This window comes from Pristis pectinata, chromosome X (genome assembly GCF_009764475.1).
Source record: "Pristis pectinata isolate sPriPec2 chromosome X, sPriPec2.1.pri, whole genome shotgun sequence".
Classification (NCBI taxonomy): Eukaryota; Metazoa; Chordata; class Chondrichthyes; order Rhinopristiformes; family Pristidae; genus Pristis; species Pristis pectinata.
This window is the reverse complement of record NC_067450.1, coordinates 1,072,102-1,098,956: the sequence shown is the minus strand read 5'-3', so window position 1 is coordinate 1,098,956 and position 26,855 is coordinate 1,072,102. Positions and strand designations below refer to the sequence as shown.

The following is a 26,855-nucleotide window of genomic DNA, read 5'->3' as shown; positions in this document are numbered from 1 at the left end:
TAAGGGGCTTTCTTGCCTGACCCTGCCCCTCCCTCTCCAGTGGCAGAAGAACCCTAAACTGTAGTCCTTCCCCACCGAGCCCTTGCGTTGGCTGTACCCAGTTTCATTGCATCCCTCAGCACGTACTCCTGCACTCACCCAGGCAAATGGAGAGTGTGATTGCCTTAGGCTGTCAGGAGGTGAGTCACTTGCTGCAGGATATCCAGCCTCTGACCTGTCTTTATTTATGTGGCGGGTCAGTGGTGACCTCCAGATTTAACGGTGGATGACTCTGTGATGGTAATGTCGAGGGGAGGTGGGCAGACTCTTGTTGGAGACGGCCATTGTCTTGCACTTTTGTTGCATGAATGTTACTTGCCACTTACCAGCCCAGCCTGAATGTTGATCGGGTCTTACTGCATGCGGGCGTGGGCTGCTTCACTTACTGAGGAGCTGCAGATGGAATTGAACACTGTGCAATCACCAGTGAACATGCCCACTTCTGACCTTCTGATGGAAGGAAGGTCGTTGATGAAGCAGTTTGTGGAGGGTAACGTTGATCTTGACGGATACCCTGCACAGCTGAGTTGTCTGGTCACCTCACCCACACCACCAGCAGGCAGCAGTCCGAGCCCACGGAATTATGCTGTGGTGACAGTAACAAAATGTTGACTGGATTTTCTTTCCACAGATGCTGCTTGACTTGCTGGGTCCTTCCAGCATTTCTGTTCCTGTTTCAGATTCCAGCATCTGCAGTTTTACTTGTTTTTCCCTCTGATGACGATCCGTGGTTTCACCAGGGGTGGGGGGGGGTGCTGTTTCTAGAGCTGGGCCATAACTTAACTCAGACATTGTGGATCACAAAGCACTATACTGTATATTCAATTGTAAGTTATAAACAGTACACATCCATAATTCACTGGCTGTAGAAACTCTGGGAAATCATACCAAAATATTTTATCTAATGATTCCGATAAATTTTGTCTTGCTGACCAGATAGGTGACCCTCCAAATCCCGTTACGAAACATTTTGCCACACGTAGCACAAACCGAATAAGAAGGGATATTTATTCCTTAATTTCTGTTCTTCTTTAAGAGATGGCATAAAGACCCTTTTGATTGAATTAAATATACCCCCAGAGGAATATGCTTTTGGGCGGACGAAGATCTTTATCAGAAATCCACGGACGGTGAGTATTAGACTGAACTGCGTGGCACTAAGGCATTTATTACCCCACCTAAAGTATTTGGAAAAGAGATGCTGGTGTGTTGACTTGGGGGGAAGAGTCCTGGAATTCCTCCTTGAAAAGACTTTGGCGCACTGATTATAGTCTTCCAGGCATTTTATTGGGGAAATATCTGGACATTTTCTGGAATTACCTTTACATGATGTACAGCAAAGCCCCATATGTATTGGGGAAGGGAGGAAAATGAAGTAAAGACAAAAGTTGTATCTGATGCCTGACATTTGCTGCTTTGCCTTCGTAGAGAAACAACACAAACAGCCCCTATCGCTTTGACTTCTGATGAATGTATGATGAGATAAGTGAAAGGTTGCCACTTGCCGGTGATTCCCTTCCCTCTCCCAAACCTCCTCCCACTTATTTCTTCCTTTCCACGCAGCTCTTTGACATGGAAGAGCAACGGCGCATTCAGATGGCATTCCTGGCTACCTTGATTCAGAAGACTTACCGTGGCTGGAAATGCCGAACCCACTTCCTCCGGATGAAAAAAAGTCAGATAATCGTCGCTGCCTGGTTCAGGAGATATTACGTAAGCCCGGGTCTTCCTCGGCACTGGGATTTGAGAAATATTCCAGCATTCACGTGGAAAGCCTGAAGGTTTTGTTTCTGAGCCAAACGTGAACCACCAACAATAGCAAAGTGACCGTGTTCCCATTTTTTTTAAATTTTGGGGGCTGGGTGTGAATTTTGGATTTGCTAATAAAGTGAGGTTGTTATCAGAGATCGGTCAGCAACTGGGATTTCTTTTTCTATTTTATTTTCAAGCTCTTTCAGTTGCTTGAAGAGTAAAGTTCCCACTCTTCCCCAGTATGGCTTAGTAACAATCCTCCACCGAGGAAGCAATGGCAGGGTTCATTTTTCCCTTTAGATAATTGAAATTCATTTTATAAACCTGGATTAGAATAGTGGTATCAGTAAAAGATGCTGGATATTGTTTAAAGACCCAGCTGGCTCGCTGATGTCCCTTCCCCAGGCTAACGCTTTGGTGAAGTGGAGGAGATCTTAAACTGAGGCTCCGTCTCCCCCCTCAGGTGGACGTGGGAGGTCACACAGCCACCATTTCAAAGAAGAGCAAAGAAAGTTTTCCTTGTCATGCTGGGGACAATATTTATCCCTCAATCGATATCACTAAAAACATCCTCTGGTCATTAGTACATTGCTGTTAATGGGAGCTTGTGTGCAAATTGACCCTGAAGGCCTGGAGGCCACCCTTACCCAGTCTGGGCCAAGACGTGACTCCAGACCCAGGAACAGTCAAGGGTTCGCTCCCTGAAGTGGCCTGTCAGTTGTACTACTCTGACTGAAGTTGAAGGCTCAGCAGCACCTTCTCAGCACAAAATATACCGGTTATGTGGTGGAAGGAGTGCCCTCAGATTGGAAAGCAGTGACTAGTGGTGTCCCGCAGGGATCGGTTCTGGGACCTCTACTTTTTGTGATATTTATAGATGACTTAGATGAGGGGGTGGAGGGCTGGGTTAGTAAGTTTGCGGACGACACTAAGATAGGCGGTGTTGTGGATAGTGTGGAGGGCTGTCGGAGCTTACAGAGGGATATTGATAGGATGCAGAGCTGGGCTGACAAGTGGTAGATGGAGTTCAATCCGGAGAAGTGTGAGGTGGTACACTTTGGAAGGACAAACTCCAGGGCAGAGTACTGGGTGAATGGCAAGGTACTTGGCAGTGTGGAGGAGCAGAGGGATCTGGGGGTTCATATTCACAGTTCATTGAAAGTTGCCTCACAGGTGGAAAGAGCAGTTAAGAAGGCCAATGGGATGTTGGCTTTCATAAGTCACGGGATTGAGTTTAAGAGCTGCGAGGTAATGATGCAGCTTTACAAAACTCTAGTTAGGCCACACTTAGAGTACTGTGTTCAGTTCTGGTCGCCTCATTATAGGAAGGATGTGGAGGCGTTGGAGAGGGTGCAGAGGAGATTTACCAGGATGCTGCCTGGATTGGAGAGTATTGAATATGAGGAGAGGCTTAAGGTGCTGGGGCTTTATTCACTGGAAAGGAGGAGGATGAGAGGAGACAGGATAGAGGTATATAAAATATTGAGAGGAATAGATAGAGTAGACAGTCAGCGCCTCCTTCCCAGGGCACCAATGCTCAAGACGAGAGGGCATGGCTTTAAGGTTATGGGTGGGAGGTTCAGGGGAGATGTCAGGGGGAGGTTTTTCACCCAGAGAGTGGTTGGTGCATGGAATGCACTGCCTGGGGTGGTGGTGGAGGCAGGTACATTGGACAGGTTCAAGAGTTTGTTGGATAGGCACATGGAGGAATGTGAGATAGAGGGATATACGGGAGGAAGGGGTTAGGTAGTGTGAGGGTGGTCTGATGGACGGCACAACATGGTGGGCCGAAGGGCCTGTTTTGTGCTGTATGGTTCTATGGTTACCAGCCTTCGATTGAGGCTCAAACATAAAGAACAGCCATTTGACCATAGGGGTGGATTAGTGGGATTAGTGGGACTCGTGAACTGTGCTCCAGTGAGAGACAGAGTAGGGGAGAAAAAGAAAGCAAAATTACTGAAAACAAACATAGCTTTTGGGTTTTTAATGAGTATTCATTTGTTTTTTGACGCTGCATCTTTCTTATCCTTGCACAGCAACAAAAGAAATATAAAAATACGAAGAAAGCTGCCATCTTGCTTCAAGCCTATACCAGGGGCTGGAAGGTGAGTTGCTCTGAAGGATCTGATGCTCATCAAAACTAGGACAAGATATGGTTATGCCACTGGCGCAGATACTTAGTGCATCTGACCCTTGTATTTGTTATTTGTCAGCATTGCTCTCTGGTTAATGAAAAGGTTATCACATTTTGTTTTAACTCCATCTCTGCACAATTTTAAGGACCTCAGCTTCAGCAATCCCACTCCCATTGCTGATAATAATCAGAGATCAAACCAGGTGATTGAGTCTAATTGTTCAGTGGGCTCACCATCCAAGCTACTTTGGGGAGCATGCTCAGGCAGTTTAAACACAATGATGTAATTGATCCTTCAAAGCTTCTGAGGGGCTTCCACTGACTGAGAATCAAATCATATCATCAATGTAACAGGTGTACTGAGTGGCAGCTGACTGGAAACTGATTTGGATTAAAGGGTTGTGTTTGCATAGATATTAACATTTACCACTGAGTGAATGGAAAACTAATCTGTTGAAAAGGGGGCTCTGTAACAGCATGACCTGTAAGAACAGTTCGTCATCTGAAACAGTTTACAACAGTCAGTTATCATTTTGTCCTCCTTTTCCTTTCAAGACTCCTCCCTAATGCTGTAAATTCCATTTCTTCTAAAGTGCTTTAATAACTGAATGGAAGTGAGATTATTTTAAAAAATGCTAATACATGGCTACCCCACAGAAGACCTCAATAATCCCCATCCTTCTGTTCAAATCCTTCCGTGGCCTTGACTCCCTCCCATTCCTTCTCCAACATCTCTACATTCATGCAGTTCTGGCTTCTCGTTGACCCCCCCCCCCCCCCCCACTGAGATCTCCACACTCCAACGTTGGTGGCCGCACCTTTCCTCCCTGAACTTTTCTGCCTTTAAGATGCTCCTTAAACCTACCTCTATAGCTAAACTATCAGTTGTCTGCCCTAAAATTTCCACTTGTATCTTGGCATCAAAATTTGCTCTGATTTACACTCCTGTGGTGTAAAGCACCTTGGGCTGTTCTACCATTGTTAAAGCTGCAATGTATTTAGAAATTGTTTTATTTTGTTCCTAACTCTTGACATTGGGCAAGCTTGCATTTCTTCATTCCCAGGTTCGCAAACTCCAGAGACAGCTGAAGCAGGAGAAACGTTATGCCGCAGCAGTCACCATCATTGCAGCTGGCTGGCGAGGTTACCAGGTAACAAAGCAAAGAGCAAGTCTTCATTGCCATTCGAAATGTAGTCTCCAGGGAAATCAACATTGCTTGTTCTGCTTTCATTGTGCTAAGATGATGAATCACAACCGTATTCCCCAATGTTACGTAGTGCACTTTTAACATCATTCTGAACTGTTAGTACAAACAGTGACCTTCCACCATGCTTGTGTCTCACACTTTCACCAGTGGTGGCACTCCAGAGACGTGAACACAACATGCACACCTAAAGGGGTGATACATAGTCAGAGCCACAGACGTTATCAGGCCAGGACCTGTCCTCTCAAGTTGATGTAAAAGGTCCCATTGAGCAGGGGAGTGTCCTGGGGCTGGTATTCCATTAGCCTTTTTGATTGCATTTTGGACCTGCCCATTTGCTTATAGTGATTTGTGTGCATGAACACTAAATTCCTTTGCATTTTCACACTTGCTATCTTCTTACAGTTAAAACGTTCTAATTTGTTGTTCTTAAATCCAGAGCGGATGATGTCACACTTCCTGATACTGAACTCCATTTATGGAATCGTTACTCTGCCAGAACAGAAAATACTGAAAACACCCAGCAGGTCAGGCAGCACTTGTCGAAAGAGAAACAGAGTTAACATGTCAGGTCAAAGACCCTTTAACTTGAAACATGAACTGTTTCTCGTTCCGCAGATGCTGCCTGATCTGCTGAGCGTTTCCAGCTTTTTCTGTTTTTATTTCAGAATTCCAACATCTGCAGGTTTTTTTTTGGATTTCCAATTCTATTGCCAGAATTTTGCTCATTTGCTCCAAGTCTCTGCAACTTTCTGGTTTCACCCACACGACCAACTCTCCCTCCAACTTAATGTCATCTGCAAAATTGCCTACATAGGGAGAGGTTAGAGGATAGAGTTGAGAAGGATTACTTATCAGTCATCTTCTCCTCGTCCCGTTCTGGAGTATGAAAGCGGGGCCAGTGCAGCTGTTAGGTGTGATCACTTGTGACTGGTGACATTGAATATTAGCAGCTAAAACAGACTAATGTAAATTTACTCTATCTTTGAACTTTCTTCAACTTCAACCATCCACTGCATCCCCAACACTAATATCCTTTGCTTGCGACCTTAGGTGCGGAAAAGACACAGGAAATACTTCAGAAATAATGCTTCGAAGATTGTCCGGAGATTCATAATCTCTTCAGTTGTAAGTTAACCCAGTGAACTGCCTGCATTATATTTAATGGTTGTTGACTTTGTGTGTTTAAACGCACAAACATTTGGGGTTTGTTTGCACCTAATGCTAGCGTTGAGCATTCCCAGGGATACCTTTTATGAAAGTATATTTCAGAAGTTATTTTGTCCGACCATCACACTGATCTCCAACCTCGGAGGCTGTAATTCTGCTGGACCACTGACATTTGTACACTTCACAGGTCTGTGACCTTTGTGAATGAAATTGTCCAGTGACGTCAGACAATGCGATGCGTATCTACCAAGCAGTGGGAGTGTTACACTGTGGCCAGCAGTAACTTAAACCCACATTTTCCCAATTCAGTGGCTTATTTTCCCTTTGCCCCAGGTGGGAATCCTGCTATTTTGAGTTGGTCATCTAGCTGTGAGATAATCTGGGTGATAGATGTCTCCATGGCTCTGGATCAACAAGAAGCATGCTCCTGGACAGAATGGTATCAGCATTCCACAGATCCCTGAGAGTTGCCTCACAGGTGGATAGGGTAGTTAAGAAAGCTTATGGGATGTTAGCTTTCATAAGTCGTGGGATCGAGTTTAAGAGCCGCGAGGTAATGATGCAGCTCGACAAAACTCTGGTTAGACCACACTTAAGAGTACTGTGTCCAGTTCTGGTCACCTCATTATAGGAAGGATGTGGAAGCGTTGGAGAGGGTGCAGAGGAGATTTACCAGGATGCTGCCTGGTTTGGAGAGGATGCATTATGAGGAGAGACTAAGGGAGCTGGGGCTTTACTCTTTGGAGAAGAGGAGGATGAGAGGAGACATGATAGAGGTGTACAAAATATTAAGAGGAATAGATAGAGTAGACAGCCAGCGCCTCTCTCCCAGGGCACCAATGCTCAATACAAGAGGGCATGGCTTTAAAGTAACGGGTGGGAAGTTCAAAGGAGATATCAGAGGGAGGTTTTTTACCCAGAGAGTGGTTAGGGCATGGAATGTGCTGCCTGGGGCAGTGGTGGAGGCAGGTACATTGGTCACATTCAAGAGATTGCTAGATTAGTATATGGAGGAATTTAAAATAGAGGGATATGTGGGAGGAGGGGGTTAGATAGTCTTAGGCGAGGTTTAAAGGTCGGCACAACATGGTGGGCCGAAGGGCCTGTATCGTGCTGTACTGTTCTATGATTTCATGCATCCTACCCTGCATGGCTAATTAGCACACCTAATACTCCAGATATCCTCATTAGACTATCAACATGATCAAACTGCAGGGTTATGATGCATAATGCTGGATGTATAATGTAGGGGGGGAAAGAATGACAATGTTTGTTAAATATATCCAGAAATACACCTAATAACCTACTGTGTATAACAGATGAGGTTTCTAAAAAAACAAAACTGTGCAACAACTTTCTTTTCTTTCATTCCAAAAGACACAGAGGTACTTCCTTGGTCTGAGAAACAACCTACCTTCAATGTCTCCACGAGACAGGAGCTGGCCAGTGTTGCGCTTTCACTTCTTGAGTGAAACTGATGAGGAATTGAAGAGGATCTTTCACCTCTGGAAGGTCAGGAAGCAATTTAATGTCAGTGTGCTTGTGTGCACCTTGTCCTTGGATTCATTTTCTACACTCCATTTACAGTAACAAATACACTGTAACACTGGTATGGAATTTGTAATTACCCAACTAAACGCAGTTCGTATTTCTGCAACCCCTCCAGCCCCATCTCTGCAATGCCCTCTGGCCCTTACACCCCTCCCTATCTCTGTAACACCCTCCAGCCCTACATCCCTATAACTTCCTCCAACCACTTAACTTTCCAAGATCATTGCACTCCTCCATTCTGGCCTCTTAATTATCCCGGGATTCCCATTGCTCCTCCACTGGCAGCTGTGCCTTCAGCTGTCTGGACCCTTTAAGATGCTCCTTAAAATGGTCCTCTCAGCCTGAGCTTTTGGTCACCTGCCTTCCTATTTCCTTACGTGGCTTGGTGTCAATTGTTGCCGGTTAATGCTCCTGTGAAATGCCTTGGGACCTTGTAGTGTTGTTGAAGATGTTGTAGAAATGGAAGTTGTTGTTATTCAACCAATAAGTAATGGCTGCTTGTCCTGACCCTGTGCTATTACATCCAGTGGCATTCTTTTTGGAATCACTATCTTTCAGAGTTGCTGTTTCTAATGAACGTTATAAGAAAAATCTCCCAGAATCTGTTGCAAGTTGCCACCTGTCGATGGCACTTTTGTAAATTCTGACCAGTCTATCAGCTTCAGTGGCACTGGCAAATTGCAGGTGGTTATTAAAGTAAGTGAAGATGTGCAAAATTTGCAACTCTTATTTATGTAACAGTCTGAGAAATAGGATCAAGAGTTTGCCATGCCTTTAAGTGCGATCATTTTCCTGCCCTATCCTTGTATCTCTTGAGCTCTTTAAAACAGGCAGTGCCTGGGTTATGTCATCATTTGCTAACCGGCATGTCTGATTTGAACATAGTAGAGAGGTGCATAGACCAGTGAGATCCCAGGTTTAATCCTCAGCCTGTGTTGAGTTTGATTTCATCCCCAGCAATAGTAGGGGTGCTACTTTTGACTCTGTTTCCCTCTGCAGCAGAAGAGGGGGGTCTGTCAGAGTTCCAGCTCCAAATTTTATCCACTGATGGTGTGTATCTTGGGCATTTACTCCCCTTCTATGAACACCCTTCAGAAGGCAAAAGTCTGTTAGAGAGAAGAGAGACCACCCAGCTCTTTTGAACTACTGCAAATGTAACTTACAACCAAAACCACAACAGTGTCTTCTGAGTAGAACTGGATTATTTCTTCAGAAAAACTGCAGTCAATGGAGGATGCATAATATGTGCACTAAATCTATCTCAGTCACTTGTAGCAATGTGGACTCCAAGTGGTGATTGACATGGGAATTACTCAAGTCATCTGCATTTGAGTCAGGACTTGGGATGTCATTACATACAGCCTTGGTAATGTTTTTGCTGTAGGAAGAATGCTAAATCCAGTCTGCAAAGCAGAGTACCAAAGTTCTTGGAAATCACTGTCCAAAATAAAGGGAGCATTTAAAAAGCTATAATTGAGTACTTTGAAATTGACAAAAATGCATCTGACTCACAGGTGCAAGAGACTGCCCCTTAAGCTTGAGCACTCCCAAAGGTGGGGACTGTACTTGGTTATAGTGCTGCATCTCACAATTGTTTCCCATTTTACAACTGCAGTGCAAGAAATACAGGCAAGGAATCTCGAGCCAGAGGAAAGCAGAATTGGAAGAAAAGCAGTATGCCAGTGAACTTTTGAAGGATAAGAAAGCCTCTTATGCCTCCAGGTAACTGAACTTCTCCAGCATCTTGGGTTTCACTGCTGCTCCCTCTGGAGGCTCAGAGACAGCTGAAGAGCTGGGTTTTTTGCCAATGCTTCATGAGGTACTTGTGCCCCACGATGTGACATAAACATCTTTTCTGGTTCCTCATGGGATAAGCAGATCAGCCTAACTGGACAGGCTAGCAAATTTAACTCTTTTCGGCTGGTGTATATACTTTGCCAAGCCACCAGGGAGGGAGGGAGACAGAAAACAGGATGCTGAAGGCATTTTCCCAATTTGCATGTTAAACTGTTAGAAGCTCTTATTAAAGCCATTATATCAGGGCACTTTGAAAAATTCAAGGTAAGGTAAGGTCAACATGATTTGAGGAAAGAGAAATCACATTTGACCAACTTGGAGTTCTTTGAAGAGTTAACATATCCTGTGGATAAAGGGAAAGTGGTGGATGGACCAAACTTGGATTTCCAGAAGACACCCCATCAAAGGGTTACTGCATAAAAGCTCATGGTGTAGAAGGTGGCATGTTAGCATGTGTGGGAGATTGGCTAACAGGAAATGGTGGGTATAAATGGGTCTTTGGTTGGCAACTTGTAGGGATCAGGACTGGGGCCTCAAGATTTTACAATTTATATAAATGATTTCGATGAAGGTACTAAAGGTAGGTCAAAAAGGAGAGGGCATGAGGCTGCGGCGGGATATACACGTGAGTGAGTAAAGATCCAGCAAATGGACTATAATGTGGTAAAACATAAAACAGTCCATTTTGACCTTCAAAATAAAACAAAAAGATGCATATTATGTAAATGGTGAGAAAGTGCAGAATTCTGAGAAGCAGAGGGATCTGAGTGCCCCGGTGCATGGTTCACACAGGCCCATATTGCAAGTAATTAGGAAAGCTAACAGATCGCTGAAAGGGCGGCAGTGATGCAGTGGGTGGGGCCACTGCCTCCCAGGTTTAGTCACGACCTCCAGCGCCATCTGTGTGGAGTTTGCACATTCACCCTGTGAGTTTCTCCCGGGTGCTCTGGTTTCCTCCCTCATCCCAAAGATGTACTGGTAGATTAACTGGCTGCTGTAATTTACCCCTAGTGTACGTGAGTGGCAAAAGAGGCAGAGTTGATGAGCACAGGAGAACAAGTTGCAGGGGTACAGGGAAATGAGGGGAAAGGATCTGATGGGCTGAATGGCCTCCTGTATTGTAAGTAATGTTATCATTTATTTAGGGGAATCAAATATAAACATAGGGAGGTCATACTTGAGTTGTGTAGTGAAATGGGGAGATCACATCTAGAGTACTTAACCGTACTGCTCTCCATAATTAAGGAAAGAAATACATTGGAAACAGTTCAGAGATGGTTTATTAAACTGAGATCTGGAATGGACAGGTTGCCTCACAAGGCTGGACAGGCTAGGCTTGTATCTCCTGGAGTTCAGAAGAGAGGGAACTTGGGCTTTATAGAAGATATTGCGGTGTGCTGATAAGGTGGATGTCAGGAGGACGTTTCCTGGGAGAACCTGTTTTTGATACTCCATCGGTACCCATTCCCTTAAGATGGATAAATGAGAATAAGATTGGTGGATATTTTTCCAAGAAAGACAGTAATTGACTCAAGCCCTGGCCGTGAGTTTTACGTACTCAGGATTGTATTGCAGGTTTCTCTTCTCTCTAGCTCCATGGGTTTTCCAATGTTGTTTGCACAAGCTACTCCATTGAGAATTAACCTGTTTCTGTGACTGTTTCAGTGTACCTCAGCCTTTCAAAGGTCAATATTTGGACAATCAGAAAAAGGCCAAGTATCAGAAGCTAACCAGCAGCATGCCGGGCAAGTTAATCATGATGGACACAGTCATGAAAATTAACAGGAAGGATGGAAAGGTAACGGAATCATCGGATAATGGCCCAGATTCCAGGGGGTGCTTCTGTGCAGTTTACTGATACTGGTGAGCTACAATATTACAAACTGACTGAATTGTGTCAATGAATCAGTCTGTGCTGTTAGTTGACCTCAGTCCCAACACTGGCTCAGTAACTTTTTTTCACTTCCCCCTCCTCCCAACCCTGTTACCAGGACTTAATTTTTCCCCTCATGCTCACGAGCAACTTTTCTGGTAAACGTGCAGATCCACGAGGCGATAACGTCCCTATTGACTCTTGTCTGTCAAAAGGCCCATTTGGTGAGAGATTCTGGGGAGGGAGTGGTTGGTGGAAAAGGGGACCGTATACTAGAGAAATGATTTAGCACAACCTTAGAGTAAAAAAAAAAGACGTGTGCACTGACTCCTGGCTCCTTGCACGTATGCATGCTGTTCTTAGTCACTTGGACTGTGTTCCTTTTTCATGTTCTTTCACCTTGTTCCAGAATTCTCCAAGGATCCTGATGATGACAAACAACTGCTTTGCCTTGGCAGATCCAAAGTCCCCTCAAATTAAAACCATGATTAAAATGAATGAGATCAAGGGCATCTCTATGAGTGAACAGAAAGATGGACTATTTGTGCTACATCTAGTGGAGGTGAGCACGGAGCTGAATGAGGGATGTGATCAGTACTTCATATCATTCCTGCATCAGTGCTATTGATGAGATTAGGAACTGACAGCATGAGGAACAACGGGTGTCCTGGGTATCACAGCAGTGTTAAGCGTTGCAAGGCAAGCCCGATCCCTTCTCTGCTGCAGTTTAGAATCTAACCTATGCTGACTGGCGGCGAGGAGGGCAAGTTTTAAAAAAAACATCAGATGACATTTCCTATTTCACCTTGTTAAGATAAACACAGAAAATACTGGAATGCTGCGTATTTCCAGCATTTGCAGTTCCTTTGACTTTCACCTCCTTGTTATTGAGCAGCTGGGAACCATGATCCCCATACAGCCACTTGGACCAAATGGGTTTAGGACAAGCAGACCACAGATGATGGGAAACTTGCAACAAAATGTTCAAAGGTCACAAAGTAACTCATCCTAGATCAAAAACAAGTCAATTGCATGCCCTGGTCTCACAAATGAAGTGCTCATTTTTACATTGGGTATTAATGCTGAAAATGACAAGGCACTGAGGTGTTTGTGCTTCTATGAATGCAGTAACTTTACTATCTATCTTGATTATACCAGGGAGAAGGGAGGTTAAGTTCAGGAAAACAAAGTATCAGATTTTGGAATAAAATCCAAGACCAGTGAGGGAATTTGCCATTCTGAAGAGACTAAAATGACAAATTCTAATTTAATTTCTTCAACTTGCCAGAATTCTAGTGTTGGAACTAAGGGAGACTTCCTCCTAAGCAGTAACCATCTTGTGGAGCTGGTCACTAAACTGCATCACTCCATACTGGAAGCCACCCAGCAGAGGATAACTGTGAAGATACAGGATGAGTAAGTAGTTGCAGACTGCTACATTTCTACTGTTACGACCTTTTCCCCCTAATCTCAAGGTGCGAGTCTTGGTTTTGGGGAATGAAATAAAATGCATTTGGGGTAATACAAGGTAAAGCTTCCTCCATGCGGTTCTGTCGCACTCATTCAGGGAAGGGCAGCAAGGATCTGCTTAGCTCCCTCTACACTGTACCTTGTATCACAATTCAAGGGCAAGGACAGCACAGGTCAGACAGAAGCTCCTTTTACCAGTGCCTTGGGTGTGGTTGAAGTTTTCTCTACGCTGTCCTGTCACACACTCCTTGGGCAAGGATAGTACAGTTAGATGCAAAGTTTCTCCTATACACTCAAGGAAGGGGCTAGAAATTACTGAAGGTACAGATACTACGAAGTACAAATATTTTTGGTATAACACACTATAAAGCCTATAGCTCAGCCTTCATAGTACAACATTATAACATGCAACACTTTTCTCCTCTGTAGCCTTTCTGTTAAATTCAGTAAAGACGCTGTCTCTGTGAAGTTTGTGAAGGCAACTGACAAGAACGGAAATGGTCCAGTGTGCAAGAAGAGAAACAGTCGCCTATTCGAGGTCCACGTTCCTTAATCACGTTTCAACCAGTCCAGTGCCTCAATACAGACCTCCATCCAGGGTTGTGAAAGCTTTAAGACACGAGGCCTTGAAGTGACAGCACTTCAAAAACCAGTTTTAAATAATCATTGCTTTACTGATCACAAACGTGTGCATAAGGCATACATTGATTCATATGGAAACTTGGAAAAATTGCACAGCAACATGGTTTCACAATATATAATTTGCTCGTGACCAGGGACTGGGCAGCAATATTTTTACCCTTAGAAGTTTGACAACTGCTGCACATGCTAAACAGCCATTTCAAACTCAATCAGATGTGGACTGGTATCTTTACCAGGAAAGAAGTGTACATTCTGTGCTCTTATTCCAATTTGTATTGCTACTGGCTCCTTACAGGACCAGGTTGAACCCGGTTTGGTTTGCAATCGGGGTGTTAAAACAAAAGAAAGCAAAAACAGTTCTCCCTTGAACAGCTGGCTATGAAATGAAGACAAGTAAAATGATTTTTGGCAAACAACATCTGCCCAAATAGATTGTTGGGAGGTGATATAAAATGTTCTTAATTTTCCCAGAATTATTACAATATATAAACTCCCTTATTGAATTACAGATTAAAGATTTGAACTAGCTTTGTTTGATTTTAGATTTTTCATGACCTCCCCCATTGTACCCCGGCCCCTGCACTGGAGGACTGATTCAGGTTGAAGGGTAGCAGCACTCAACGCTTCCTCACACCCAAATTTAGGAAGTGAATTTCAGCCAATGTTACCCTGCAGATAAGGATCCACTTACAGTGCCCTCTTGTTGTTCCAGGTGGTTTAACACTATTTTGCAGACAAATGATCCTTTTTTTTCCCTGACTATAAAGCTTATCACTTCTACATGAACCAAGCCAGTAAGCTGAATAACCCCATACACCTTTTCTCTTTCACCCTCGCCTTCCTAGCCCAAGCTCACCGAAGCCATTTATAATGTCAGCCAGGACAACAGAGCAGTGATTGAGTTTGGGATCTTCCCATTTCACATGGCCTGATACCTCTGCAGGTAGTTTTATTTAAGACTACCTCCACTGTAGAATCATACCACAGTTAAGTTTTGGAAGGATCAATCAAAGCAAGAACTGAACCTCGAAGTCAGGCTGCAAATGTGCAGCTCATTAAATATTCACTGCATCAAACTTTGGAATTCCTTCCCAAAACTTATCATTTAAGACATTCATTAAAACTCACCTCTTTGGCTGGGTAGTTTTGGTGACCCACCCTAATATCTAAACACATGAGACTGCAGATGTTAGACTATGGAGCAAAAATCAAACTGCTAGAGGAACCCAGCGGGTCAGGCAGCATCTGTGGAGGCAGAGAGATGGTCGAAGTATTCCATCGCCACAAACTTTAACACCATAGCATAGTTCTGCTAATTGCACTCGTGCATCAGCTCCTTTCCCCACCATCTGCAAGAACACTTAAAGCATCTTTCAAAAGCTTTCATGTATTAGTATTTAATTTACTCTGACTATACCAATGAATATAATAGCAATAAATCACTAAAAATGAAAAGACTATGCAATAGTTATTTTCAATTATTTAAAATTGGGTAACTCAATAGTGAACTACACACCAAGTAAAACATTATCCTTCCTCATAAATCCATTTTTAGCTGAAGTAACAAAACTTCGGGTTAGCACACTTAAATACATCAAGGGATATTTTTAAATACAAACGTTCCCACTCACCACTCTCATCAAATTTATGTCTTAAATTACTAGTTAAATACATTGGTTCTTGGAAGATTCCGTGTTCAAGAATATGTAAACAAATTTGACGGTGAACTTCAGTGAATAATTCTGTTCAGAAAAATAATGTGCAATTGGCACTTAGATCCTCAATTGCACTCATGTCGACTTTAACCCTCTGTGCAGGACACAAAAAAATACATTATAAATGGTATAGCACTCACACATTACATTTAAAATGGCCTGCATCTGAATTTTCCCTTGGACAACAAGATGGAATACCAGCACCTTAAAAGTAACGCTCCACTCAACAGCAACAAACAATCTGCTGGAGGAACTCAGCGGGTCGAGCAGCGTCTGTGTGGGGGGGAGGAAGGGACTACGAGTGGAGGGGACATGTCCAGTATAGAGGAGAGGGGGAGTGGTGAGATAGATAGGGGGTCAGTAAGTGATAGGTGGACTGAAGGGGGTGGGTGAAGATCGCGCCAGATAGGGGAGGGGGACAGAGGGGTGACAGATGGAGCCAGGAGGGGTCCGGGGACAGTGAAGGTGGAGACAGCTGATGGAGGGCAGTCTTTGGAACTTCCTTGGACACACTCACTTAGAGGTTCAAAGGCCAAGTAGCTTAATCCCTGGGATGAAGGGGTTGTCCAACAAGGGGAATTACCTGATTCTGAGAAGGATCGACAGGAGGATCATCGAGGGGCTGCTTCCCTTAGCTGGATTCCAGATCTGGGGGAAAATGTTTCAAGGGAAGGATAGGGTGTTTAGGATTGGGAGAAACTTCTTCACTCAGGTGGCTCTGAATCTTTGGAATTCTCTCAGAGATATGGATACTCAAGTCTTTCAGTACATTCAAAAACAAGGGGTCGAGGTGGAGGATCAGCCACCACCTTTTTGCTGGTCCTCTCTCTTATGACTTCAAGGTTTTTCACCTCCCACTCTTTAAAATAAAATCTGTTCAAGGTACAGGCTGTTCTTTGTACGACAAACTGCTCGTCAAGCTCTTCCCTGTCCCAAGGGGAGTATCTCAGATCTTCGGTACTCTGCACTTACAAACAATGAGAAATGAATATCTAGCTTCCCTCCATCACTACAATCTATCTGGAAGTAAAAATAATTTGGATTTCCTTTATTAGGAAAGTCAAGTTTCAAAAAGCATATGTTCAATTCTGGCAACTGATTATTTTTCTGTCTCACTACAAAAAATACAGAAGTAGCACATAGGTGTATAACACATTACACAGACAAACACATTGAAAACATAACATGCCGGAAATATTCAACAGCCCAGGCAGCATCTGTGGAGAGAGAAATAAAGTCAGCGTTGCAGGCCGATGACCTTTCATCAGAACTTGGAAAAGTTAGAAATCTTATCCTGTGACAACACAGAATCAAAGGTGATGGGATGGAAAGAACAAAGAAAACATCTGTGATATGGTGGAGATCAGGAGAGATTGAACAACACAACTCAAGTTGGTGCTGGCCGAGAGGGTCAGGAACGCTTGCTCATCGCAGCCGATCCATCCGGAGGAGGTGTAAGTGGTAAATGAAAACAGAGAGAATGGAGAAAAAAATGTTGCAACTGTGCAATATGGAACAATGCAGAGAATGCTGGCAATACTCAGCAGATCAGGCAGCACCCGTGGAGAGGAAAACAAGAGCCAACGTTGCAGGTTGATGACCTTTCATTAGAACTCACTAGTTGATACAAATCGGAAAGGCTAATTATCTGAAATCGTCGAATTAAAATGTTAAGAATCGAGGACTGTAACATGCCTGGTTGGAAAGTGAGGCGCTGCTCTTTAAGCCGATGCTGGGCTTTGGTGAAACCGTGCAGGAGGCCACAGACGAGTCAGAGGGGAAGTGGGATGTATCGTGAAAGCGACAGCCAACTGGAAGCTCGGGATCACCTGTGCAAACTGAATGGAGGCGTTCTGCAAAGTGGTCACCTCATCTGCATTTGGTTTCTCCAATGTAAAGACTGCACTGTGAGCACAGAATGCAGTACCCTGGTACCTCACTTAGCAGTCAGCCTGCATTCCCAGGAAGGAAGTTAGACCATCTCCGAATGGTGGGAAACATTCCCTTTCTCCCTCCAGAGAGGGAAAAGTATGGACAGATGTGCTGGTTGGGATAGGAGAGATAAAAGCACTGCGAATCATCCAAATGTAGCCGAATGCTCCAGTTGGAAAGAGATGGTACTGGAGGGTTGCGTTTCCAATGGGAAGGTAATGATTCTGCAGGGACAGGCGACAATAGACCTTTTCTAAGTTGTTGAAATGCACACTGGAAAATAAATCTGACCTTCTGCAAAACAAGTGGAAGAGCTTTTTATAACCTTTTTAGCCACTTTAATATAATTAAAACATCCAGTTAAGAGAGAGTGAAACCCGAAAAGAAAAAGACCTCTCGCTCACAGAACACACTCTTGATATTCATTTCAAGTGGATGTGAAGCCAACCTGGGATACAGTCGATACAACCAGGATACATGCAAGTCTCTCTGCCGCTTCCAACACAGGGAGGAAAATCCGACAAAAGAAAGCGAGAGACCAATAGTTTTTGCATTTTAAAATCATTGCACCTGATCTCATCGGCCCATTCCAAACTTTACCATCCTCTCATTACATCTGGTCACCCTCCTGCACTTCTAGCCATTGCTCAGCTAAAATGCCGATTCTGGCCCCGAGATAAAATAACCACCTCCACATCCTCAGTTAGGCTGACACGTGTGTTTTATGCACAGTAATCACCTTCCCAACCCAAATCAACTGGTTGGGTTAAAGTTGATGCCTACATCTGCCCTGTTCAAGTAATGTCTGCTCCTTCAGTTCTCAAGTAAACTATTTCTCTGCCTCCCACTAAATACCAGTTGTTACTGCCTGCAGCAGTGTTACAACACCAACATCCAACTAATGTACACATCCAACACGTGGCAAGTACTGCAGTTGTAACTCTTAAAGCTGCAGTGCTCTTTTTCCCTTTCACAAGATATCAGGACAATTATTATATAAAAAAAAGGATGCTTTCAACTTTACTTAAGTTTCTTTTATTAGCCTTAAACAACAATATTTACTAAGGATTATGTGACTGCAAACAAGATAGATAAAATGTATCACTGTAACACTTCATTCTTTGAATGAAATTGCTTACAAAACTTACATAAAGAACACTGGTTTCTGTTGATGGCAGCGACTCCTCAGTTAATTCCAGTGTTCAAAATCATTTCAAAAGACTGAAGTTCATCAAGGTTAATTAATATCATCATCGTCGTCATCATCTTCGATTGCTTGCCGGCACCTTTTGACCACTCTGTGGGTAAGTTCGGAGTCAGACACCTCAGAGCTAGGCTCAGAGTCTTCCATCGCCTCCACTTCAGTGGTGTCTTCAATTGAAAGTCCTTATTCAACATCATTAAAACTGTGGGGTTAGTAACCATTCCCATCCGTCTTTTAAATGCATCCTAGCTTCTACCAAAAAGCAAGAAATTATACATGCCAGAAATCTGAAATAAAACTAGAAAGTACTGGAAACACTCAGCAGGCCCCAGTGTTTAACCGTTAATGGCTACAGGCTCTCCGATTCTCTGGGCTTTCATTGGTTGGGGGAAGTGTGGCAGAGGCCAGAACCTGGTTTATTTTGGAAACTCAGGCCTTGTGGTCCAAAGTTGTGCAGACTGTCCACTTATCAGGTAGCCTACAAACTGAATGGCCTTGTTTTAGACCAAGATTTCCCCTTATGCTGAGGTGGGGGAAGAAAGGAGGGGAATTATTTGTATAATTCTTGAACATTGCTGATAATTATTGAATGAACTTTATCCGTGAACAGCTACTTGAAGGGAAAAGAAAAGCACACGGTGGTTTAAAAATTTAAGGAAAAACATCTTACCTCTGTCATCCATTTCATCGTCACTGTCAAACACGCGACTTCGCTTTAGCAAATGTTTGGCTTTGGTCTTCTCACTGTCACTGAAACAGAAAAATATCATCTGCTTTTAATCCATAAAGGAGAAGCACAATCTGTCTATCAAAGGCAGCATCCGTGGAGGCAGATGCTGGAAGAACTCAGCGGGTCAGGCAGCATCCGTGGAGGCAAAAGGTGCAAGTCATATCCAAACAGTGATACACTGAATTACAAAGGGACAGGAGGCCATTCATCCCATCTAGTCCATACCAGCTCCATGCAGATCAATCCAGCCACGTTTTCCTCCCTGTCCTTACCCTGTAAACTATCTCCCCTGAAGTCCCTGTCTGACCAGTCCCACCTCTCCTCACAGGCAGTGAATTCCAGACCACCACTCTGTGCATTGAAGTTTTCCCCTTATTTCCTTTGCCCTTTCTAAACCCGTACACCTCTATCAAATCTTCTCTCAACCTTCTGTAGTCCAAGGAGAACAATCCTGCTTCTCCAGTCTAACCGTATAGCTGAAATCCCTTATCCCAGCAACTATTCTAGGAAATCTTTTCCCCACCATCTCTGGGACCTGCACATCCTTACTAAAGTGCAGCAATCAGAGCCAGATGCAATACTCTAGGTGTGGCATGAGCAGTCTGATGAAGTTGAGGATCTCAGTGATAGAGTGTTGGGGGGAGGGAAGGAAGAGGCTTTCACATATTCAGCATGTCCCAAACCACTTTAGAACTAATGAACAACTTTTGAAGTGTTGTCACTGTTAGTGTATGGAGGGCAAGGCGAAACATCTAAGGAGTGGTGTGGCCAAGTATCGACACTTAACAAGGTGCAGGCACTGCATAATCAGTTACACACGTTGAAGCAGCAGCAAATATTCATTCCACAGTGAGACAGAGACATTCCTCCATACTTTTAGAATACAAAAAGGTTTAATTTACACTGATTTCTCTTCCTCTGACATCCTGCAGCAATTCTCTGATTGAGTCCAGCATTTTTGTGTTATGAAAATTCTGCATGAGTCCCCTTCCCAATCTACAGGCTCACACACACTCGTGTGTCAGGTGAGGAATGGCGAAGAGAGAAGGGAAAAGGCTCCTTTCACTCAGCTTCAATGACGTGCCTTGACCTTCCATCCCAGGACACCCTTTGCTATGCTGGTGGGACAACTCCCAGGCCAGATATGTTTTGTGGTCTTGGTGGATTGAAACCAACTGATTGAAAATTTTCCCCAAAAAAAGTTCACCAAGAATTCTCGAAGCCAGCAGAGTGTAAAATCCTTTCACCAGCCAAGGCAGAGGAAGATTGGTGCATCATCTATTTTCCTCTAATGGACAGTACTCTCCTCCCAAGCCCCTCTCTCCCTGTTTAGTCTCGATCCAGGAGACTGTCTATATGAACATTGCAAGTTGGCTGTTTTATTGCCTGACTTCCCCCCTTCCCCCTTCCTCACCGGTCTAAAGAATGGATTCTTCCCACTCCAGGATACACTGCCGGTGCTGGACCACCAGGGTTAACCAACCACAGGATGTTCTGAGACACAAGAGATTCTGCAGATACTGGAATCTGAAGCAACACACAAAAAGTGCTGGAGGGACTCAGTGAGTCAGGCAGCATCTATGGAGGGAAATGAACACTCGACGTTTCGGACTGAGACCCTTCAGCAGGACCGGAAAGGAAGAGAGCAGAAGCCAGAATAAGAAGGTGGGGGCAGGGGGAGGAGCACAGGCAGGTGATGGGTGAGTCCAGGTGAGAGGGGGAAGGTAGGAGGGTGGGGGAGGGGGGAGATGTAAGAAGCTGAGAGGTGATAGAAGAGGCAAAGGGCTGTAGAAGAAGGAATCCAGTAGGAGAGGTCAGTGGACCATGGAATAAAGGGACAGAGGTGGGGAATAGATGGGCAGGTCATGAGGGTGGGGAAGGGAAAGAGAAGGGGGTTGGGGGGCCACAGGAATGAGGGAAGACGGGGGTGGGCGGGGGATTACCGGAAGTTAGAGAAATCACTGAGGCTGTCAGGTTGGAGACTACCAAGGTGAAATAGGTGGTGTTGTTCCTCCAACCTGCGTCTAGCCTCAACGTGGCAGTAGAGGAGGCCATGAATAGACATGTCGGTGTGGGAGTGGGATGTGGAACTGAAGCAGATAGCCACCGGGAGGTCCTTGCTTTCGTGGCAGATGGAACGAAGGTGCCGGACTAAGTACAGGATATTGTTAATCACTTACCTTTTGGTGTCACTGTCTGATCCAGAGGCAGACTCGAAGGCACCTTTGGTTCTCCCTTCAGGTTTATCATCACTGCCTGCAAAATATAAAAAAAACCAACATCACTTGGTTTTTGTGTTGAGAGATGATTTCTCCCACCCCCTTTGCCTTAGATAATTTTTAACTTGCTTAGCCTTCACTGTACAATCACAACCTAACGGTCTTGGAAGCAGCTCATTCAGTAGCTCCCCAAAACAGCAGAACTGGTGAATACACAGCTACAATTCAACACACAGCAAGCTGAAGCACCATCACAACTAACAAGTTACAAAAAATAAATCTCCAGCAAGCCAAAAAATTAAAACACAAGAGCACGAGCTTTAGTTGCAAAGCTATTTAAATGTATTTCCACCAATACCTTTAGCAGAAGCAGCACGCCTCTCCCTGGCCATCACAAGAGCTCGCAAGGCCTCAGACTTACGATCGGCACTAACATTTCCATGCCCTTCCTCAGCCGTTCCTCCTTCACCACCACCGTCCTGCAGGGCGATAACTGAAGCAATCTTACGCAATTGCAGGGCACTCAGGTTCGCAGAAATCCTCCAAAATGACTCCTGGAAATTTTTTTTAAAGAAGCGTCCAATGTGGAAATGATTGTAGAGGTGGGGAGGAGAAAAGAACAAAAGGGAAGTTGTGAAGGAAACTGGACAATACAACTGTACCCAACAATTTCTGGTTGACCCTTTAATGTTTTCAACACGTCTGTCCGAAATATTTTCAGATCATGCCCCTGCTCTTTGAGCCCTCAGTCTGTGAACCATCTGCCCATACCTTCAGAATTCTGACAGTATGAGGTTCCCATAACGTTCCTACCGACTTTCCTTACACAGAGTATCAGCAACACTTTCATTCCCTTTTAAACCTTGGATTTAATCAGTGTTCGTCACTACTTTGGAACATCCCAAAGTATTTTATACAGCCCTTGAAGTATTGTTGTTGTGGAGTCACAAAGGTGGTGCACAAGCAGATCCAATAAACACTGATGTGATAATGACCTGATCATCTGTTTTACTGATGCTGATTAAGGAATAAATATTGGCTCTAGACACAGTAGGTAACTCCCCTCAAAAGAGTGCCACAGCACCTTTTACATCAACCTCATCGAATGATGGCACCTCAGGACATTGTACATGGAGTGTCAGCCCACATCTCGTGGTTAAGTCTTCAGAGACACAAACTTCTGACTCAAAGGCAGGAGTGCAACATTGAAGCATGGTTAACTTTTCATCATGCAACAGTCTATCGAAGTATGTTCCCCATAATGCTACATTATGCAGGCACAGTAGTGTAGCGGTTAGTGTGACGCTATTACAGCGCCAGCGACCCAGGTTCCATTCCCGCCGCTGTCTGTAAGGAGTTTGTACGTTCTCCCCGTGTCTGCGTGGGTTTCCTCCGGGTGCTCTGGTTTCCTCCCACATTCCAAAGACGTACGGGTTAGGAAGTTGCGGGTGTGCTATGTTGGCGCCGGAAGTGTGGCGACACTTGCGGGCTGCCCCTAGAACACTCTACACAAAAGATGCATTTCACTGTGTGTTTCGATGTACATGTGGCTCTCACCAACTTTTATCGATGCACCATAGAAAGCATCCTATCCGCATGTATCACGGCTTGGTACGGCAACTGCCCTGCCCAGGACCGCAAGAAGCCGCAGAGAGTTGTGGACACAGCCCAGCGCGTCACGGACACCAGCCTCCCCTCCTTGGACTCTGTCTTTACCTCTCATTGTCTTGGTGTAGCAGCCAGTATAATCAAAGACCCCACCCACCCGGGACACTCTCTCTTCTCTCCTCTTCCATCGGGTAGAAGATACAGGAGCCTGAGGGCACGTACCACCAGGCTCAAGGACAGCTTCTACCCCACTGTGATAAGACTATTGCACAGTTCCCTTATACGATGAGATGGACTATGACCTCATGATCTACCGTGTTGTGACCTTGCACCTTATTGCACTGCACTCTCTCTGTAGCTGTAGCTGTGACACTTTACTCTGTACTGTTATTGTTTTTACCTGTACTACCTCAATGCACTCTGTACTGACTCTATGTAACTGCACTGTGCAATGAATTGACCTGTACGATCGGTTTGTAAGACAAGCTTTTCACTGTACCTCGGTATAAGTGACAATAATAAACCAATACCAATAAAGATATCTTATAAGTACAATGGTTATAGTGAGTGAAAAAGACTTAAGACTAATTAAAACTCACAATCTGTTTCAGAGAGGTAGGTGACCAGATCAACCTTCAATGCATAATGACACCCTTAAATCTAAAGCATATACCTGGCAGTGGTTAGACAAACATCGCCCAGATATGAACAAATGTCCATCAAGACACAGCACTGCTGGAGCAAGAAATGGACCATCATTCCTTCAACAGCAAACACTTGACCTTTGTCACTTTGATTAATTAGCATTTAGACCCCCGTGTACATCACCTAACTTACCTGTTCATCAGCAGGAGGTCGGATTCCAACTTTCTTCAGAAGTTCCTGGAACACTTCATGCTCCATAGCATCTTCATTTTCTTCAGACAAGGGGACAAGTGGCACAGCAATCAAGGTCCCTACACAGAAATCAGGTTTACCAGATGGTCCAACAGAGGGAGACAATACAACCAAAGCCAGAACATGTTACATTTTACAGAGCAAGAGAGCAAGTGCTTTCAGGCAGACACATGCAAGCTAAATTAAGGGAACCATGTTTAGAAGTTTCCTCTGTGCCGTTTACTGTCTGGGAGGCGAGAGCTTGTGGATGATTTGCCAAAGTGTCAGCTGTGGGTCAGATGTAGCACTCACCAATAACAAACTTCTATGTGCACGTAGCACTTTTAACAATCATAAAGTAATCATTAAGCAACCATAAGGAAGGCACACCAGCGTCTTTACTTCCTCAGGTGGTGAAGGAGGTTGGGCTTGTTACCAAACACTCCAACAAACTTCTACAGATGTACTGTTGAAAGTATCCTGACCGGTTGTGTCACGGTTTGGGACAGCAATTCGAATGCGCAGGAACGTAAGAAGCGGCAGAGAGGAGCGGACTCAGCCCAATACGTCACGGGCACGTCCCTCCCCGCCATGGGGAGCATCTACAGGAGGCGCTGCCTCAAGAAGGCAACGTCCGCCGTCAAAGATCCGCCCACCATCCGGGCCGGGCCATCTTCTCGCAGCTCCCGTCAGGCAGGAGGTACAGAAGCCTGAAATCCCCACACAACCAGGTTCAGGAACAGTGACTTCCCTTCAACCGTTCGGTTCTTGAACCAACCAGCACAGCTCTAATCACCACTACAGTTTAATAACACTACGACCACTCTGATCATTTGGCACTAAAATGGACTTTGCTTTTTTTTTGTTCTAATTGTGTTTTGTTCTTGTAAAATTGCGGTTAATGTAACATAAATTTATGTTTAATTTAAGTCTTTCTTGTGAATGCTGTGCCTGTGGTGCTGCTGCAAGTAAGCTTTTCATTGCACCTGTGCACACACGTACTTGTGCATCTGACAGTGAACTCGACTTTGTCAACCCAAGGTGCTTCTAATGAGAATTATCAAACAAAAATAGTCCCTGTCACACATTAGGGCTGATGTCCAATAGTTTGATCAAAGGGAGGTTTTAATAAAGGAGAGAAAGGCAGGAACTCTAGAGCTCAGGGCGCAGCCAGCAGAAGACATGGTGGAGCAACTAAGTTCAAGGGTAACCAAGAGGCCAAAATCAGAGGAGCAGCAACCATGGAGGATTATGGGACAGGAGGTTACAGAGACAGAACAGAATGAAGCCGGGAGAGATCTATAAACAAGGCTGAGATACTGTAGAAATGCAAGTTTTTCTTTCTAAACACATTGGCCTGAAATCTGCCACCACTGATATGTAAACTCCAACACCCACTCGCTGAGAACTCAGCTGGGTTACTCTGGATGCAACAGGTGACTTGCAGGTGTTGCTAAGTTTTAATTTCACTGACGTTTCAGCCTATTGCAGTGCTTTTTATGGAACATCTGAAATTCCATGTGAATGAAGCAACAGGATATTAATTATGAAAAAAAAAAATGCACTGACCATCATCTTCTCGTTTGTCTGCTGTTCTGTTGAGGCAATTTTGCAGCCACAAAAGAGGACCCGTCAGACCTGTTTATGAAAGTGAAATGAATCATTTTAACCGACTGAAGCTCACGTTATCCTATGTTACTGAAATCCATGCAGGCGGAGAGCTGCTGCTCCAGATTAAACAACAGCTTCAAAACAAAATCCTCCTTAACATTTTATATATGGGAAGAAGGGAAGCCCCAAGATTGGCAGGGACTAATGAGTTAAAACTCTTCAGGAATAGTGGTATCCCAATAAGTCAATGTAATTTAATTTTTTTTAAGCAGAATATTGCAGATTCAGTAAATCTGAAATAGAAACAGAAAATGTTCAACAGGTCAGGTAACATCTGTGAGCCATAGAGACACAGCATGGAATCAGGCACTTCGGCCCCCCGAGTCCGTGCCAATCATCGGTCACCCATTTACATTAATCCCATTTTATTCTCCCCACATTCCTATCAACTGCCCCACAGATTCTACTACTCTCCCACACAATGGCGGCATTTTTCGTTTATTAAACAGGGGCCAATTAACATACCAAACTGCATGTCTTTGGGACGTGGGAGGAAACTGGAGCACAGACAGTGGCCAAGCTCAGGATTGAACCCGGGTCTCCAGCGCTGTGAGGCAGTGGTTCTACCTGTTGTGCCACTGTGCCGTCTACTGATGCTTCCTGACCCGTTGAACACTTCCATCATTTTCTGTGTTTTGTTCCCAATTTAAATTCTTCCTTCCTTCGAAAAATAGATACACACCTTTCCTACTATTTAGTATCTCAACCCCTCCCCTCCACCAAATACCCAACGGAATCCTCAACACAACCGTGAAGAAGCATATTCCATTTCAATTTTTAACCAATTTCGCCGAGAGCACCTTCACATCACCACTGCAAACCAGGATTAAAGCATTTGCTACATTTAGACAGAAATCATTCAGTTCATTCAGAAACTCAAGATTCTTGCTGAAGTGGGAGGGAAAAAGGACAACTTTTTTTTTAAAAAACACGTCCAGTTTCCCAACCATCATTTTGAGGCAAGAGGATCCAAGTGTTTCTTACCAGAAACAGTACCCCTCAGGAACAGGCTCCATGTTTACAAATGTGTCATCATAATCAACTGTCTTAAGCCAATTCCCATGCATGTACACATTCACAAGGGATCTCTGTTTAGTGATCAGGATTAAGGCTCTTTCTCAATAGTGGCCCAGTATGAGCCAAAAGGTTGTAAGTTTAAGACTTACTTCATGAGCTGTTTAAATTTGGAAGGGGCAATGTAAATGCAAACCCTTCTCTTCTAGTTCAAACAAACTCAGGCCAGGAACAGTAGCTGGAGCACCCCTAC

General features: G+C 44.3%; 2 protein-coding genes across 3 annotated transcripts in view; one reads left to right on the top strand and one right to left on the bottom strand.

Moving 5' to 3' along the window:
• Positions 1-13,544, top strand: part of LOC127567013 (unconventional myosin-Ib-like) — a 45,457-nt gene extending 31,913 nt beyond the window's left edge. The window contains exons 18-28 of the mRNA XM_052009626.1: positions 1,076-1,169; positions 1,603-1,752; positions 3,828-3,896; positions 4,990-5,076; positions 6,184-6,258; positions 7,678-7,812; positions 9,467-9,573; positions 11,314-11,446; positions 11,931-12,083; positions 12,810-12,937; positions 13,421-13,544. Of these exons, the coding sequence (XP_051865586.1) occupies positions 1,076-1,169; positions 1,603-1,752; positions 3,828-3,896; positions 4,990-5,076; positions 6,184-6,258; positions 7,678-7,812; positions 9,467-9,573; positions 11,314-11,446; positions 11,931-12,083; positions 12,810-12,937; positions 13,421-13,544 (1,255 nt within the window). The remainder of the gene's footprint in view (positions 1-1,075; positions 1,170-1,602; positions 1,753-3,827; positions 3,897-4,989; positions 5,077-6,183; positions 6,259-7,677; positions 7,813-9,466; positions 9,574-11,313; positions 11,447-11,930; positions 12,084-12,809; positions 12,938-13,420) is intronic.
• Positions 13,545-18,302: 4,758 nt separating this feature from the next.
• timeless (timeless circadian clock) overlaps positions 18,303-26,855 on the bottom strand; it is a 41,441-nt gene continuing 32,888 nt past the window's right edge. The window contains exons 25-30 of one of the 2 annotated variants that reach the window (XM_052009406.1): positions 25,487-25,555; positions 23,879-23,997; positions 21,792-21,987; positions 21,395-21,470; positions 19,155-19,234; positions 18,303-18,666 (exon numbers count right to left, since the gene is read on the bottom strand). In XM_052009406.1, the coding sequence (XP_051865366.1) occupies positions 18,518-18,666; positions 19,155-19,234; positions 21,395-21,470; positions 21,792-21,987; positions 23,879-23,997; positions 25,487-25,555 (689 nt within the window). In that variant the 3' untranslated portion in view covers positions 18,303-18,517. The remainder of the gene's footprint in view (positions 18,667-19,154; positions 19,235-21,394; positions 21,471-21,791; positions 21,988-23,878; positions 23,998-25,486; positions 25,556-26,855) is intronic. The other variant, XM_052009405.1, reaches the window with a different exon arrangement.